Source organism: Gambusia affinis, linkage group LG06 (assembly GCF_019740435.1).
Source record: "Gambusia affinis linkage group LG06, SWU_Gaff_1.0, whole genome shotgun sequence".
NCBI lineage: Eukaryota > Metazoa > Chordata > Actinopteri > Cyprinodontiformes > Poeciliidae > Gambusia > Gambusia affinis.
This window is the reverse complement of record NC_057873.1, coordinates 8,087,776-8,105,043: the sequence shown is the minus strand read 5'-3', so window position 1 is coordinate 8,105,043 and position 17,268 is coordinate 8,087,776. Positions and strand designations below refer to the sequence as shown.

General features: G+C 38.0%; 1 protein-coding gene and 1 long non-coding RNA gene across 3 annotated transcripts in view; one reads left to right on the top strand and one right to left on the bottom strand.

The window, feature by feature from the left end:
* Positions 1-13,685, bottom strand: part of LOC122832092 — a 56,552-nt gene extending 42,867 nt beyond the window's left edge. The window contains exons 1-2 of one of the 2 annotated variants that reach the window (XR_006370794.1): positions 13,590-13,685; positions 7,381-7,479 (exon numbers count right to left, since the gene is read on the bottom strand). This is a non-coding gene — a long non-coding RNA (uncharacterized LOC122832092). The remainder of the gene's footprint in view (positions 1-7,380; positions 7,480-13,589) is intronic. The other variant, XR_006370793.1, reaches the window with a different exon arrangement.
* The window catches only part of frem2b (FRAS1 related extracellular matrix 2b), a 61,022-nt gene that overhangs the window by 39,318 nt on the left and 4,436 nt on the right, over positions 1-17,268 (top strand). Inside the window, exons 7-21 of the mRNA XM_044118490.1 lie at positions 4,168-4,317; positions 6,769-6,978; positions 7,062-7,259; positions 7,366-7,530; positions 7,763-7,945; positions 8,063-8,193; positions 8,282-8,437; positions 8,623-8,923; positions 9,066-9,197; positions 10,035-10,366; positions 13,612-13,804; positions 13,937-14,041; positions 14,267-14,394; positions 15,282-15,416; positions 15,593-15,719. Of these exons, the coding sequence (XP_043974425.1) occupies positions 4,168-4,317; positions 6,769-6,978; positions 7,062-7,259; positions 7,366-7,530; positions 7,763-7,945; positions 8,063-8,193; positions 8,282-8,437; positions 8,623-8,923; positions 9,066-9,197; positions 10,035-10,366; positions 13,612-13,804; positions 13,937-14,041; positions 14,267-14,394; positions 15,282-15,416; positions 15,593-15,719 (2,646 nt within the window). The remainder of the gene's footprint in view (positions 1-4,167; positions 4,318-6,768; positions 6,979-7,061; positions 7,260-7,365; positions 7,531-7,762; positions 7,946-8,062; positions 8,194-8,281; positions 8,438-8,622; positions 8,924-9,065; positions 9,198-10,034; positions 10,367-13,611; positions 13,805-13,936; positions 14,042-14,266; positions 14,395-15,281; positions 15,417-15,592; positions 15,720-17,268) is intronic.

The following is a 17,268-nucleotide window of genomic DNA, read 5'->3' as shown; positions in this document are numbered from 1 at the left end:
TAGTTTGATATCTTGCATTGTTGAATTGAATTTAGGGTTGACTGCTTAAAGATGAAGAAGTGTTATTATTAAACTTGATATTTATATGACAGCAAAAATGTATTTTTTTAAAATTCTGTAAGAAATATGGCAACATTTCACACAAACAGCAAACTTCCACCAGAGGATCTTTGAACTTGACAGTTCTTTTCTATTTCTATGCTGTTTTATCTTTTTTTAAAAACTTTGTCTTAAAGGGAAATATTTGGTAAAAAACAATCTAGTAGAGAGAATACACTACCACATCTTTCCTCTTTCAATAAGATAACATTTTCTCTAATTTTGTTTTGATCTAAGATTTTTGGGGTTTCAGTCCAATACCTACCTATATTTAAATATATGCTAATAGAAACTGTTCCCAATCCAAAGAGTTTTTACTTAAATATTTAATGTTGTTTTTCAGACGTGTGCTGGTGCTGTAAAAGCAGTTAGGAATAAACCACATAGGTTATACTGAGCTTCAGAAACATACTTTTTAGTCCATATCTTCTGTTATATTTGCATCAATATGAATATTTATATTCATGTGCGCTGCAGCTCATGGTAACCATGAATTTCTGTGTAATTGCTAAATATTCCTACCTTGTGTCAAACTCTACTGACAGACTCTTAGCAATTCCAGATTCTTTATGTTGCATTCTCAGTTATTGTTACTGCAGCAGTCCAACATAACTACAGTGTCATAAACATTTGCATAAACATCTGTCTTGTATTTTCACCTTTTTGTCACCAAACTATCCCAGCAGAAAAAGATGCTGAACAGCAATCTGTTCTCTCTGCAGCATGTTCTCTCTGACAGCACGCTTTGGCAACAAGTCTCCTGTATGTTTAAACTTTAATCTTGCAAATCTAAAAGGCATATCTTTTGATATATTTGGAACATCAGTTTATCTAAATTTCATATTTCTCTGTATATTTTATTATTTAAGCATGCCACATTTGCTTGACTGAAAGCTTAAAACCTGCCCAGAAATTATCTCAAGCAGCTCAAGATCCTTTGGATCAAGTCTAGCTGATCTCGTGTCCAACAATGACATCACAATGGGTTCTGATAGCAATAATCAAACTAGATTGGTTTTTGTCTATATAATTTTTGCACCTTTTTCTAGTTGTTTTTTTTTTCATCTTTTTAACTTTTTTTTCACATTTTGTAAAACAATTTCTCTTCCCTGTTTCTAAAGTGACAAAACTGGAAAATCCTGGTTGATAAATTGTGATTTTTCTTCTACTAAAAGGTACATTTTTTGGTGCTGAAATAGTGGTAGATTTACAATCTGTCCAGGATTTCTGTATTATTGCAGCCATCCTTACAACACCAGCTGTTTTCTCAGTCGCAGACAATAAGACAGCCAAATCCCTGTGATTTCCACCCCGTTTCTTTTGCCTGCTACACAGTTGGAGAAACTTGTCGTTTCTTGCGGAGGTAATTGCTGTTTGATATTGACTCCTCATCCGGGAGAAAATGTTTTGGTGGGTCGAAACCGTAAGACATGAGACTGCTTGTACAGGTGTATTTATAGCCATGTGTCAGTTGCCTGTATATTTGACTCTGGTTCTGGGGGTATGATTATAAACCATTTTAACGATGGGCGGCATGAATCAGGAGGGAAACTTCCAAACCCTGCCATCATAGCTCACCTGGACTCTTATTTCCTCACATACTTACAGATGTCTAAAACACTTAACTGTAGAAAAGCTGTCTTTTGACAGACATTTTTTTGTTGTTTGAAAATTCAGATGTTTATGCTTTTACTCCCTACCGCCAATGGAAATGCACTTTTGCACTCTAGGCTTGGCTAGACTAGAGCACGGTTGACAGTAGAGCATTTACCTGCGCTTCAAATGAATCTTACCAATGGAGAACCTACTTAGCGCTGTGGGAATTATATGCAAAGTTTAAGTGAAATTAAGCTACCAGAGGGAGTTTAACAATTTGCCAAGAGAAGTGTGTGACTCTCTCCATGTCTCATCTTTTTGTTTATGCTCACATGAATATAATATAAATTATTTTCCTGGCTCTTTAAATTTGCAGAATAAGTGGGCTTGCATAGTAACTATCTACAACGGTTTTTTAAATTCAGGTAGGAACAAAAAATAAAAACAATATGAATGTGATGCTTAGCTATTTTAAATGACTAAAAAACATATAGTTAGTTTTGATTTGACTCTTCATTACTGACATCCATGAAACCCTATAGCCTGTGTGCTTTGTGGTGTCAGAGCCTACTGCTGAACTGAAGGATATGGCTGAAGGTTTACATTTCCGTTAATGGGTCTTGAGTCTTTGAAGGGTTTTTTTGTTTGTCTGGTCTGCAAACCTTATCTGATTACTGGACTAGTACAACTGTGCCTTAGTTCCTGGCTGCCAACCTCAGTCGTGTAGCTCTTATTACTCCTCCAGGTAGTGTATGTGTGCAGGCTGCCAAAACCATCTTTGTTTGGCTTCTCTGTGGGGAGAAATCCTGGCAGCTGCAAGCCTCTTGATGCAGCATTTATTGTTCTGGCCATACTCTCATAACATATTAAAACATCAAAGTGTTCTGGCCTTTGCTTGCACTTAGGTTTAGTGCTTTTCTTAACCACGTGTTTGACTTCTCCAAGGGCTACAAAGTAACTACATTATTAGCTTCTTTTTCGCCCTAAGAACAAGTTTTTTACTTCTAATGTCGACATACTGCAGCTAGGTCAGATAGCATCAGATAACATATATATCTCAACTGGATGTGGGGTTGGTTGCAGTATTGAGTCTGTCATCTATTACTATTTTATGTGTATTCTATTTGACAGAACAGTGAGGTGGAAGTAAAAAAAAATAAATCTGATAAGTATGTCTTGTATCTTTATCTCCAAGTCTGTTTGGGTATCTTTGCTGACTTTGCACAGTTTTAGAGACTGAAATGTTTTTCTTTGCAAAACAGCTCAAGCAGATTAGATGTTGAGTTTCAACAAGCCTCCTTCTTTTATGTTTTTGACTGACTTCGAACCTTCTTAACACATGAATATTCTTTAATCGAAACTGCTTCGTCGTAGGTCTGGCTCTATGGTAAAACTCAGTCTAAAGCCTTTTACAGCCCCTAACAAGTTTTCTTCCAGGACTGTCTTGTATTTAGCTCCATAATTAACGTCTACAGCATGATGCGTTCACCACTATATTCACAGACAGTTTTCTTTACATGAAGGGTTCAGGGTGACAGAAACAGTTAAAATTTTAATTTCTTCTGAACAGAGTAAATAAAAACCACACTTTTCAAAATTGTATATGTAAAAACACATTTAAAATCATGCTTCATTTGTTATCTTCTACCTCTCAATCATGGACTACTTTCACTAGGTCTATCACATAAAACATATGTAAATATGTGGTTATAAAGTAATACAATGTGAAAAACTTCAAGATGTAGGAATGCTTTGCAAGGAACCCTCAAACATTGTTTATATCTATTGTGTAGGAATACACTCTTTTGCTTGCTGAAATTGATTTCAACCTTTGCCTCTCGCTATTCTAGATTTGTTTATCACTGGGAAAACTTCCTGAAAATAAACATCCCCGGGAGTCCAAGATCTTAACCAACTATTTCACAAACAGCATGACATATTGGACACCACTAAAAAAAAGGAGTGTGGTTCTCTAACAGTTAAAAATCACAGCGGGTGAGTTTGGCTGCAGTTGAAACTCAGTTTATAGAAACGCTAATTGCAGTCAGACAGGCCTGGGCTGGCACTTGGAGCTTTACATCCCCCAGACCTCCTGTCAGGCCTCCTGTCTGCCTCTCAGACCCATCACTATCAAAGTTAGCAGCTCCAGCAGACTCATCCCAAAGAGAACAAGGCAGTCTAGTTTGCCTCAAGGTTGCTTTTCGCCTATTAATCTTTGTTTCAACTCTAGAGATGCTTCAACATTGTGTCAGGAAGTTACAAAGTACAATTACAGCGCTGCTAATTTGATGGAAGAGATCCTTCAGATTTCCTGTAATTAGAGATAATGCATGTGTGCAGCTATTAAAGATTCAGCTGTGCAATTACATCAAAATTTAACAGCGTTTGTTTGAAGCGTTTAATGGACGCTGCACTCCTGTTTCCCTTTCCGTATGCAGTGCGTTTCAATCCTATCTCTTGTGTCATTACTAGCTCCGGTTTTCTACTTTGGAAGCACGGAATACCACGTGGATGAGAGTGACGCCTTTGTGGAGGTGCAGGTGTGGAGGACAGGATCTGATCTTTCCAAAGGAGGAACTGTGACAGTACGCTCCAGAAGGACCGATCCGGTCTCAGCTGAGGGTATGTGCCTCTGTTAAAACCCCAGATTCCTCCTGCACATGTTTACATTTATACACACCACACTGAATAACAGGCTTAAGTTACTGTCCCTTCACTTTTTGGTTATGTTCACACACACAGCAGGCAAATGCGACCCAAATCTGCTCTGTTTGCCCAAATGTGACCTATGTGCGACTTTTTCTCCGCAGTCTGAGCGACCCAATTCCAATCTTTTCACTGAAAAATAAAAAATAAATAAATAAATCTGATTTGTGCCACTTCCATATGTGTGAAACATACCAAATTGTTTTCAAAGTGTCTGCAGTATGAATAGTCTTGTGGTTTTCTATTCATCTTTTATGTTATTGATACGAGAAATACATCCTAATTCTGCTCCAGAAAAAGCTAGACACTGTAAATCAGGTCATCAACAATGACTGAAAGTTATGATTATGAAAATTCTGAACCTATGAAGGAAATTTGTGTCATATAACAGCCAGACCATTCCTGGTTCTGACTACACATCCATTTCCTTACTGAAATTGCAATTAGTACAACTAAAACCATCATTATTAATTGTGCTTTATTTTTATTATAAAGCACAATAATGCTTGATTAAGATCATTACTTGATGATCTTGTGACGATGCTGTCTGGTCTCATTGAGGAAGAAACTTTTAAATCAATCCATAATCGGCTCAATCCATTATAACTTCCTTAAACAATGCGCTGCTGTGTGACGTTTACGTTTTTCTGTTGGGATTTAAACTGTTCACAGAGAATTTTTATTGCGGTCAGGTATTATTAGCAGTATGAACGACCGTGGAAAAAAAAAAAGGTCAGATTTTAGCAAAAAATCTTAATTGAGCATCAAGAACTGCTGTGTGAACGTAGCCTTTGTCTTCCTGAGCTCAACTACAAAAGAAGATTATCTCTCTGGATATGTTGAGTGGATGGCCTGGGGAATGTAAACATTTTTAGGATGTACACATTGTTATGAATATAATGCAAGTCTGACTGCCAACTGAGTGTCAGGCGTGCATGCTGATCGCTCTGCATATTGCCACGCACTTCGAAGGATGGGACTGATTGCTGTTTCCCCAAGTCTTCCCTGAGGCTTCTATTATCTCTGACCCACAGGCGGTTATCCTCTTAACAGCTGTTCTACTACCTGTGCAACAGCTTTAAAAGGGACATAGCATCTAATCATATGCGAAAGATTGAAAATCCAAGACCACATATAGCTGGGTTATAAATATGTGAAAAATGGCCTGCAGGCAGAGATTGAGCTTTCAGTACAAAAGGCTCTTTAGAAAATGCTAAAAGAAGAATCTGCCTGTGGTTGGAGAGCTGTCCAGTCCCTGACAATGCGGTTTTATTTATTAAATAAACTCACATATCCATCAAATGCTCCTAACTGTCATCTATGTGACAAAATATTTTGCCACAGGGTTGACAGTATACTTTATTTACCTAGTATGACTTTTCATCTTCTTCAATAAGGGACATTCACAAACCATTTGGGAAGTATTTTAAATTTACTGTCAAAATAAGATCAAGTATTGCCTCTGTGGCTCTTTTTAGTTGTCTGTCTTTAAAGCACTGGTGTCGGGTTCCAGTCCTCGAGGAACCTGACACAAGTGCCTAAAGTTTTTAGATGTTTGTGTCTGTTAACACAACTGAATCACATTAACATGACTATTCAGGTGTGTTTAACTTGGGACACAAAAAGAGACAGAGATTGAGATTTTGTGTGGTGATGATTTTATAAGTTATATCTCCCCAACATATAGTAGAAAATTAATGTGAGTTTGTAAAAAATTTAAGAAATCCTAACTCATTTATTTAGTTTTTCTAATAAAAATCAATACAATGTGACATTTGTCTAATATAGGTAAAAAAATAAAAAATGAAAAATGAAAAATTTATGTAGCTGAGTCATAAGTGGAAGTGGAGACAGGGATCACGCACAAATCCAATATTTCCAACTGTATGTGTGCAGTGCATACAAACTTTGTTCCCAAACAACATTCAAAACAGATTTGTAAAAAGAGAAAGCACATACAGCCTAAAAGGAAGTAAAATATTGAGAGAAAAAAAAAGATTTAGAACAGAAAGATCCATTTCAATTAAAGCCATTATTGAACAATCTGAACAGTTAGCTAAAACAATCTAAATCTGTTTTTCAAAATAATTTTGATGAAGCAATACGGCATTGAATAACCTGATGTTTTGTTGTGTGTTTTTTCTGTGTATTATATGAAATATGTCCAATAATCTTTTAATTTGAAATGCTAATTTCCTTTTAATGCAAATAGGGGGCAGATATTAGAAGTTTATATGTCTATCTGTTTCTTTTTATTCGTGTTTTGTTTAGTTGTTACATGAAATATTTATTCTTCTTATTGATTGAATGAAAAATGAAACAAAATGAAAAATTATATTTGAAAGATCTATATCGCGTGGTGTGCAGCTGGCGTGGATTATGTGGGGATCAGCCGGAATCTGGATTTTGCTCCGGGCGTCACCATGCAAACATTTCGCGTGACGATCCTGGATGATCTTGGTCAGCCGGTCCTGGAAGGTCCAGAAAAGTTTGAGCTGGCTCTGCGAATGCCGATGAACGGAATCCTCGGCGAGCCGAGCAAAACGTCCATCATCATCAATGACTCCATCTCTGACTGTGAGTTAAAACTCTTTGTTGAAAGTTACCCCAATGATTTTGAAAGTATTTGTGACTTCAAGATAAAATTATTTTTGATTCAGTGCCCAAAGTGCAGTTCCGGCATGCTGTGCATGTGGGGAGTGAAAGCTCAGGACAAATCTCAGCTACGGTGTACCGCAGTGGCGACATCAGCTACAAGTCAACAGTCCGCTGTTACAGCAGGCAGGGGACAGCCCAGGTGATGATGGACTTTAATGAAAGGCCAAACACAGATGCATCCATCATTACCTTCCTACCAGGTGGTGTTGCAGAACCTGACATGTGTCTCCTTTTTTAGCTCTACATGTACTGATGTATAGATATGTCAGGCTGAGTTTCAGTTTTACACTGTGATTTATTTTGCAGGAGAGATTGAAAAACCTTGTTTACTTGTGCTGGTTGATGACACGGAACACGAGGAGGAGGAAGAGCTTCGTCTCGTCTTGGGGAGTCCCAAGAGCGAATCTCCGTTTGGAGCATCTATTGGAAAGCAAAATGAAACTCTCATTAAAATTAAAGATGATGCAGACAGTAAGAATATTTTGCTAATCTATTGTATAAAAATGCCTACAGTGATGCACACTGTAGCCCAAATTAAAGTAATTACATGTAGAACTTTAGTAGTCATATTAAACATTCAAAATTAAATAGTTGAATTAAATCAGGACTTTTATGTTTCCGGATTTGCAGTGCTGGTGACATATTATGAGTCTCACTAATGATGAGACTCATAATATGATTTCATAGTAACGTCTTTTCACAGGATCTGTTATTAGTTTTGAAGAAACCAAATTCAGTGTGAACGAACCAAAGAAAAAAGGTCAAGTCTCGGTGGTAAAGATCTCAGTGTTGCGTGTCGGAGACACCTCTAAAGTCTCTGTTGTTCGAGTGCACACCAAAGACGGATCTGCTACCTCAGGGGAGGACTACCATCCAATATCTGAGGGTAAATATTAATCTCAGTCTCTTTTATCAGGCTGCCAAGTTAAATCTGCTGAAAATACTTCTCAAACTTTCTTGTTTTTTTTCCTTTTTGTGTGTGTGTGGGGGGGGGTTTCTGCAGAAATTGTGTTCAGACAGGGAGACACAGAGCATCATGTGGAGGTGGAGGTTTTATATGATGGTGTCAGAGAAATGAGGGAGGCCTTCACAGTCCATCTTAAGCCTGACGAGAACATGGTGGCAGAAACAAAGGTCATACTTTAACCTTTTTATTATTATCACATGAAAAGTAGCATTTTGTTTTCTTATTAAACAAATTTTCTCGTTGGTCAATCAACAGATGAGCAAAGTCATCATCTACATTGAAGAGAGCAACAGCATGGCAGATGTGACGTTTCCCTCCATTCCCGTCGTGATTTCTCTGTTTAATTATGATGACATCGAACAAAGCAACCCCTCCCTTCCTGTGGCTGGATACCCTGTCATTTGTGTCACTGTATGTGCTAAACCAATCCCAACTTTGGCTTTTCTTTTACAGTGTCATTTGATTTTTAACTTTGTCTTATAGTTACTGAAGAAAATGTTTATCTGCTTTGAGTTGAATTGTAAATTTAGTACCTGCCTTAACAAAATGAATTTGCCTTGAAAACAAATGTTTCTGCTTTTTTCTTCCTCTTCCAGGCCTGTAACCCCAAGTATCCAGACTACCACAAAACAGGGTCTATCTGTGTGAGCGAGAGCATCAACAACACGTTAACTCGCTATCGCTGGCTTGTTAGCGCCCCCACCGGTCCAGATGGTGTCACTAGCCCAATGAGGGAGGTAGACTTTGACACTTTCTTCACTTCCTCCAAACTCATAACTCTGGACTCAGTCTATTTCCAGGCCGGCTCCAGGGTCCAATGCGCTGCCCGGGCTGTGAACTCTAATGGGGATGAAGGACTAGAACAAACTAGCTCCATAGTGTCAATCAGCACAGAGGGTGAGCATTTCTTATTAACACTTTTAAAAGATAAAGCAACATAAAAGGTTCTGGTGTGTTGTGTATTTATTATTCTTCTATCAGACTTTTTTGGGTAAGGATATATATATATATTTTTTTTGCATTTGTTGCACATTTTCAGGAATGTGTCAGCCTCGTGTTGTAGGCACGGTTGGGGCTGAGCCATTTTCTGCCAGGCTGCGATACAGCGGAGCAGAGGAAACAGACCATCCAAACCTCATCAAATTAACTGTCACCATGCCTCACATTGATGGTAAGAGAAAAAGGTTTAGAATTTTTTTAAGTGCCTGGAAGGCAGGGTATTCTCTGGGAGTCTAGATGTGTGTGATTTAAACTTAGTATCAATACATCTAATCTGTACAGGCATCAAAGGTTTGTTTGAGAAGATTAGTGAACAAACATCATCAGAAGAGCAAAGAACACACCAGACAAGTCAGGGATAAAGTGGTGGAGATGTTTAAAAAAGGATTGAGTTATAAACATTATCCCGTGCTTTGAGGTTCTCATTGAGGTCTGTTCAAAAATAGAACCATTTCAGGAAACCTACGAGAGAAACAGGCAGAAGCTCCAAGGTAATTGATGTTCATTTTTCAGCAGGATAAAGATATAACCATATGACCAAAGTTAGATGGGAGTTATCTAGATTAAAGCCTTTTTATGTGCCAAAATGAACCAGACCTAAATCACATAGGGAATCTGTGAAGGGACTTGAGAAATGATATTTGCACTAACATTACGACTTTTGTGATGATGCTCCACTTGATCTATATGTAAAACTTAAGAAATTGCTTTGGATTTATTTCAAATGTAATGGAGACGGAAAACAATGGAGAAAAATTAGGGAAGTTTTAAAGAGAAGGAATGTGATAAGAGCAGATGAGAAAGAAGCATTGGAATAATCCCAGTCAACACCCTACAAGTCTGCTTCTACACTTGCAGAAAGAGAGAAAAAAACTAAACCAAGATGGCAAAAAACAACTATGCATAAGTAATAACAATTATAACATCCCTGAATGTAGAGTGCAGAATATTTATGCCGTGCTTTAGACACTACAGCATGTTATCACCCCCTGTTTGTGTCCTCCAACAGGAATGTTGCCTGTTGTATCCACCCGACCCCTTTCTAATTTTGAGCTGACGCTGAGCCCCGATGGGACCCGTGTCGGCCACCATCGCTGCTCCAATTTGTTGGACTACACTGAGGTCAAGACCAACTACGGCTTTTTAACCGAAGCTACCAAGAATCCAGAGATTATTGGACAGACAGCGCCTTACCAGTACAGCACTTCTCTGAGGGGATCCAGCACTCTACGGTTCTACAGAAACCTCAACTTGGAGGCTTGTTTATGGGAATTCACCAGCTACTATGACATGTCAGAGCTTCTCAGTGACTGTGGAGGCACCATCGGGACTGATGGACAGGTAAACACTACTGCTTTTGAGCTTCCGCTCACCTTTAAACTCTTCTTTTGTCTCTAAAAATGAGGAGCTTCAACTCAATTCAAGATATCCTTTCCATCTCTTGGGGATAGGATTGTGGCCTATTCCCAAGAGATGGGGATAGGCCAAATCATAAATTTGAATCAATTCTATTGATTCAAATTTATGATCTTATTAAAACTGGCCTCTTTGATTGCCACCCAACCACCCAGTAATTCTAAACTGAGAACAAGCATGTGTGGAAGCCAATAATTGCTTGTAGGTTTGTCCCCGCTAGTAATGTCTAACCCAGCACCTGCTCTCCTTTGTTCCCGGTAGAGCAAGTTATTTGTCTTGTGAAAGTGGCAGTAAATGGCCAACAGTCTCATAAAAATCCAAATTAATCTTTTTTGCCACATGCACAGAGTGCTCGTTGCAGCAGCAGATGTTTTACACAGCACAAGAGGGTCAAAATCTCCCATCTTCCCCTGGCCTTCTGGCACACATGCCTCTCAGCCTTCAACATTTGCATTCACCTTGGTAACTTGCTCTTAGATCACATTGAGTTAATTAAGGCAGAGAGTTGATAAAAGAGGTCCATAAGAATTCAGAGGGCACCTCATGGTAAAAAACTTCAACTGCAATCCTCTCTGAGCATCAGTAATTTAACACTGAAGCACTGTGCCACTATATTCTGTCCTGTTGGACTCCACCAGTTTGTTGATTTTGTGAGATTTTCATTTTACATAGCTTCAGGTGTGTTTTAATAACAAAGCATCACCTCGGTGATAAGGACCTTTTTCAACAAGTGGAAATTAGTTGCCTGTAACCTCATAATTTGAATGTGAATGTGGCATTTGGGAACTTGTCTCGACAGGTAACTAGTCGGCTGCCTTGCAAAAGTATATTTGCACATTAAGCCTTTCCATATTTCCTCTACAATCACAAATGTCAATGAGTCTTTGAGGATTTTAGTACATAATTGTGACATGAATAGAAAATGACACAGGTTTCACTGAAAATCTTAGAAGTGTGAAGTGTGTTTGGATGAAACCATTTGAGTCAACACCATGTAAAGCCATATTTTTCTGCAGATACAATTGCAAGTCTTTTGTGACATGTAAATGTTTTTTTTTTCTTGTAGAGGAAGGGATTTTTCCCCATTTATTTTCAAGTTTAATTAGATTAGAGCATGTGTCTAAACAGGCCAGTTTTTCTCACAGATTTCTGTCTTCCCATAGATTTCCAATTTAAATCTGGACCCATTCTGGGCAATTCCAACTCATTATCTCAATATCTCCATGCTTTTGTAACTCCAGCTAGCCATTTTCTTCTTACAGGATTGTCACCTTCTTCCATGTTTTTGCTGTGTATCATTCATGACTTGCAACAAACTGCAATTTGGACGTCTTATGGCTTTGCTTTTATGTTTATTTTACTTTGCTTATTTTCCTATTGACAGATTTTTCTAGCTTAGCTGTGGATTTCTGCAGCTTCTCCTTGAGTCTCTTGCCTGCTTCTCTGATTGATGTCCTCTTTGCCAGAGCTGCCACATTAGGTGGAGTGAGATGTTTTGTTAGGTTTGCAGTTGTGGAAAAGTCTTCCTTATTTTGCATGTTGGATTGAATATCACTCTGTGAAATGTTCAAAGCCTGAAATGTTTTAACCTAGCCCTGCTTCAGACATCTCAACAACTTTATTATTGAGATGTCGACTATATTCCTTGTTCTGTATGATGCTGTGTAGATCACTAATCTTTTCAAGGATACTGCTGGTGCCTTCACACAACCCTTATCATAATGTGAAGATTGAGCTGCATTTTATTTAGCGGTTAAATGCAAAAGGAAACATTACTTCAATTGTTTTTAGACATTTTTTTCAAATAGATGGTATTTTAATTAAATACTTAGCAGTTGTCAATACAATACATATAAAGGCATAAAGGATGAATGCTTTTGCAACACTGCAAGAATAAAATCTTTCCAAGTATTTTGGTTGTTATTGCAAATATCTTAGTACACTTAAAAGAAAACAAAATTAACTCACAAATAATTTTTCAGTAAGATATAGGAGCTTGTTTTAAGTCAATAATTCCTTAACATTGATCAAGTAGTACTGGTTCCATTGGCAAATTATTTCACTTGAAAAAGGGGAAAATATCAAGTGAAATAATAATGGATCTAGTACTTTTTTTGATCAGTATTATATCTTGCTGAAAAATTACTTGTAAGTTAATTTTGTTTATTTTGCTCCAAGTGTATTAAGATATTTGCACTAAAAACTAAAACAAACACACTTGGAAAGATTCTGTGTTTTTGCAGTGTAGGTAAATTATATACCTGACTTCTGCCACAAGCAGACCTAAATGAGCCTGTTGGATGTCTTTTCTTGGCTGATTGAGGAAAGACATATTAATATTTAGGCCAAGGATGATTTATTAGATGAACAGTGTGGTTTCGTTCATTCTCCTGGGTTTTTTCAAAGACAAAACTATAGAAAGATGCATCGAATGAAGGTCCACCAGTACAGACTCAGGATGCACATGACAGGATGAGTAGAAAAGAAAACAGCCTTTTCTTGCCCGTGCCCTGTGACCCAAGTTCTCCCCTAAGTGGGCCGGCAGGCTGATTGGAGACAGCTTAGTAGAGGCTCGCTTTCGTGTCATGTCACAGTGCGGGGCTTAGTGCCCAGCTTAACAAGACCGCAGGAATCTATTAAAACCCAGCAGGTTGTGTCAGAAGGCCATTCAGCAAATCATTCGGCTGAGCTCTAAATGCCCGAAGGCGTAGGCACGTCTCCACATGAACACAAAGCTAGTGCAGGCAGGTATCTCTCACAGGTCAGAGAAAAGTGCAGATACCAAAGAGGGCTCCCTCTGAGGACTTTGACCATTTTAGGACAGCTCGTTTTAGAGAATGAAACATTTAGTGCAGCTGCCATGAGACATTTGTGGAAATAGAAAATGCAGAACTAACTCTGTGAAGGCACTGCTAAGCGATTCATACACAGAATGCACTAAATATTTCAGCTATAGATCAGTTAGAGAAAACTTTTATTGCCATAAGGCATACCAAATGGTCTTTAAACTTCCCTAAAGTATTGTTGTTTGACTTTATCTTTAGCTTTTTGTGCAACAGAACATTGATTGAACAATACCGATATGTGGTTCTATAGCTAGTTGGTGTATTGCATGCATAACGAGTACGTCATTGGCAATAGAACTCACAATTATGCTGTTTTCACCACAGGTGCTGAATCTCATCCAATCCTTTGTGACCCTCCGAGTCCCACTGCATGTGTCCTACGTCTTCCATTCTCCTGTGGGAGCAGGAGGCTGGCAGCACTTTGACTTGCAGTCAGAGCTAAGGCTCACGTTTGTGTACGACACTGCCATCTTGTGGCGAGATGGTATTGGGAGCCCACCAGAGGCTGAACTGCAAGGCAAGTTTGGGAAAGGGGTTGGAGTTGTTAATATCTGATGTTAAAAAGTTTAATGTGTGCCAAGTTTGTTGAGAAGGATGTTTAAAATTTATGTAGTTAATAAATAATAGCAGTCTTTCACCGTCTTTGCAGGTGCCCTCTACCCAACCAGCATGCGTATAAACGGCCTGGGGCAACTAGTAGTTAACTTCCGCACTGAGGCTCGATTCAGAGGCCTGTTTGTGCTTGCACATCTAGGTACAGTATCTATGATTAAATGTACCTTAGTATGATAGCTGATTTTACTTAATATGTTATTTTGAATAAAAATTATAACTGGATATTTATTTAAAAGAAATGTAAAACTGAGCTTTTAATGTGAAGTTTTGATAACTTTGATTGACAGTCCAGTCCCTTTGTTTGCCAAATGTTTATATCCAGCTACTCTAATATATGTACTGATGTATATTATTTTCCCCTCAGCTTCACCTCTGACCTCAATGGTCATGTGTGCAGAACACCCTGGTTTAACGTTTAACCTCAGCCTTGTTAGGAGTGAGCCAACCTACAGTCAGCCCATTCAACAGTGGACATTCGTCTCTGATTTTGCTGTAAGTAAAAGTTTTGTTATGATTTGGGGAAACAGTAAGAGAATGTTTTGTTATGTTTTGCTTGTTTTTGTTGTAATAATACTTCCTGGCATCTTATACTGTTGTGAAGGCTGTTCATTTCCCCGAAGATGGCATCATATTTATAAGGAAAATAAATTTGTAGGTCGAGAAGCAAGCTTTAATTTGTGGGTTGTGGCCATAAAAAATTGTGCACATTCCTCTTTGACATTTTCAAACAGCTTTTGGCATAGGCATCACCCTCACTGGAATAACAGAAGTAGTCATTGGAGAATGCCCAAGATGAGATTCTGGAGTGGTAACCCTATATCTTCAAACCTGTCAGAGCACGGTTTGTCAGACAATTTCCAAAATTTAGGATGGGAGAGGACAAAATGTTCTGCCTGCTGTCATCACCACAACCCTAATGTAAACCTCTGAGAACACATTGGGTGGTGAGTGTCCAATACACTCATATTGGAGGACTTGTGACTGAGGATTGGAGCACAAATCCCCAGCATTGGGCTGCACACAATTGGTTGTGTACATTTGTCTCACTTTTGAGGTCCATTTTGTTAAATGAATAAGCTGCTAAATTGCCAGATTGTTTTGTTTCTTCAGACTCCAATCATCCAAACCAATAAACCGCAACCAAAAAAAAAATACTGTGAAAAGCAGAATATGTTGTTTGGCAAGTATATTTGGCAAGTTTTACATGGGCAAATAGAAATACTCAGCTCTGCTTCCCAGCCCACCAAGGCATTTTCCTTACAAATGTATTCAATTTAAAGGGAAATTCAACCTTTTCAGTTGTAGCAAATGCTCATATCCTAATTTTCTTAAGTTTTCATCTGTTTCAACTTTTTTTAACATGGTTTCTCCTACTTCAGGTGCGTGACTACTCTGGCTTATACACAGTAAAGCTGATCCCCTGTACTTCCCCTCCAAGCCTAGAGTACACCCTTCCTCCTGTCTGCAGTCCTAGAGAGCCCCTCACCTTTGATTTGGATATCCGCTTTCAGCAGGTACATTCACCTTAATGAATTTCAATTTTAGGCAGCATTTTTGAAAAGCGATTTTTTTAGAGCATTTTAAAGACAAACTTACTCTGTATTGCCTATACAATCCCTAATTTTGATTTTCTTTGTTTTCAGACTTATTTATTTATATTACTTGTGCTGAATCTTCTGTGTGATTCTAGGTTAGCGATCCAGTGGCTGCTGAATTCAGCTTAAACACGCAGATGATCTTGTTGTCCAAACGGACACTCTGGCTGTCAGATGGCTCCATGGGCTTCGGACAGGAGAGTGATACAGCTTTCTCACAGGGTAAAGTATTGCAAAAATCCCTGTAGCAGAAGTTTAATTTCCTTATGTTTTAACAGGGCATTTTTCATTGCTCAACACTGTGGGTTTCCTTCATTGAACTTACTAAAAACAAAAATTTCATATTTCATGAAACATTTTTGTAGATTTAGCAGATCGGTATCCCATTATTTTCTGTAAAATAATGGGATACCGATTATTTTCTGACTTAGTAAGAAGAAAAATAAAAGGAAACGAGGCCATATGAACTGTCTTTTTGACTTATTTGCTCTGCCTGAGAAAGGAAACTGAAAAAACTGAAGATCTTATTCCAAGTTGGAAATTTAATCCAGTTCTGGAATAACTTTAAATAGAATCTGTGTATTTTTTTCCCCTCAAGATTGAGTTTTATTTTATTTACTTAAGGTGCAGTTCTTTACAAGGTTCATAGTCCTGTTTTGTTGCCATGCACAGGTCTTTTATGTACAGTGTACACTACCTGTAAAAACGTATTCACCCTCTTGTACGTTTTACTCGTCCTGTTGCTTTTACAAATCAAACATAATGAACAATTTGGCTTTTTTGACAAAAAAAAAAAACAACCTTAAATGTTGAAATAAAAACTGATTTCTGGAATGATTCCAGTAATGACAAATAAAAAGATTTTACAAAAAATGCATGACTAGATAAATATTAATCTCCTTTCAGTCAGTATTACAGGGATCTTCAGCTCAAGGCCTTGTGGGCCAATGCCTCTGCTTCAAAACACCTTTGTCAAATAATGAGGTTATCAGCAGGTTTCTGGAGAGTTTGACTGCACACTGACAAGGTAACTCAGCCGTTGATTCAGGTGTGTTGTACAAGGGACACATCTACAAGTCACACCAGCCCTTAAGGACTGGAGCTGAAGACCCCTGATGTAGCAGCTGCACCTTTGGCTGCAGTCACAGCATGGAGTCTGTGTGAACAACTTTCAATCAGCCTGGACAATGCAATTTCACTCCATTCTTTTTGGCCAGACTGTTCAGGTTTTGCCAAAGTTTTGTGTGTGGATCTGCTGTGAACAGCCCTTTTCAACTCTTACCACAAATTCTCTATCGGATTGATGTCTGGACTTTGACTGGGCCACTCCAGAACAACCACCTTGTGTTGTTCCAACCATTTCTGTGTAGCTTTAGGTGGATGTCTTGATAAAAAAAAATAAATGTATACTGCACAGTAAGGGCAAAATTACAACATAAAACACTGTGCAGCTATCAAAAATAGAATACTCTGATTCTGATTTTAAAAATGTGCATATATTTTTGTCCAGTAAGAAAACAACAAACTATTTGCAATATATGAAAATAAAACTGTTCAAACAACAGAGATGTGCTAATACCAGCAGAAATTGTATTTAAAGTGACCATAATTGTGAAAACACCAGGAAATATATAAACACTTTTTTAGTTTATTGGAAAAATAACCAAAATCTTTTTCTTTTTTAAAAATTAGTTTTTGCTGTCAAAAAGCTTGAACAGTCCATTAAAACACAGCATTTCTCACTGTTCTTTAGAATAAATAATACAAATTT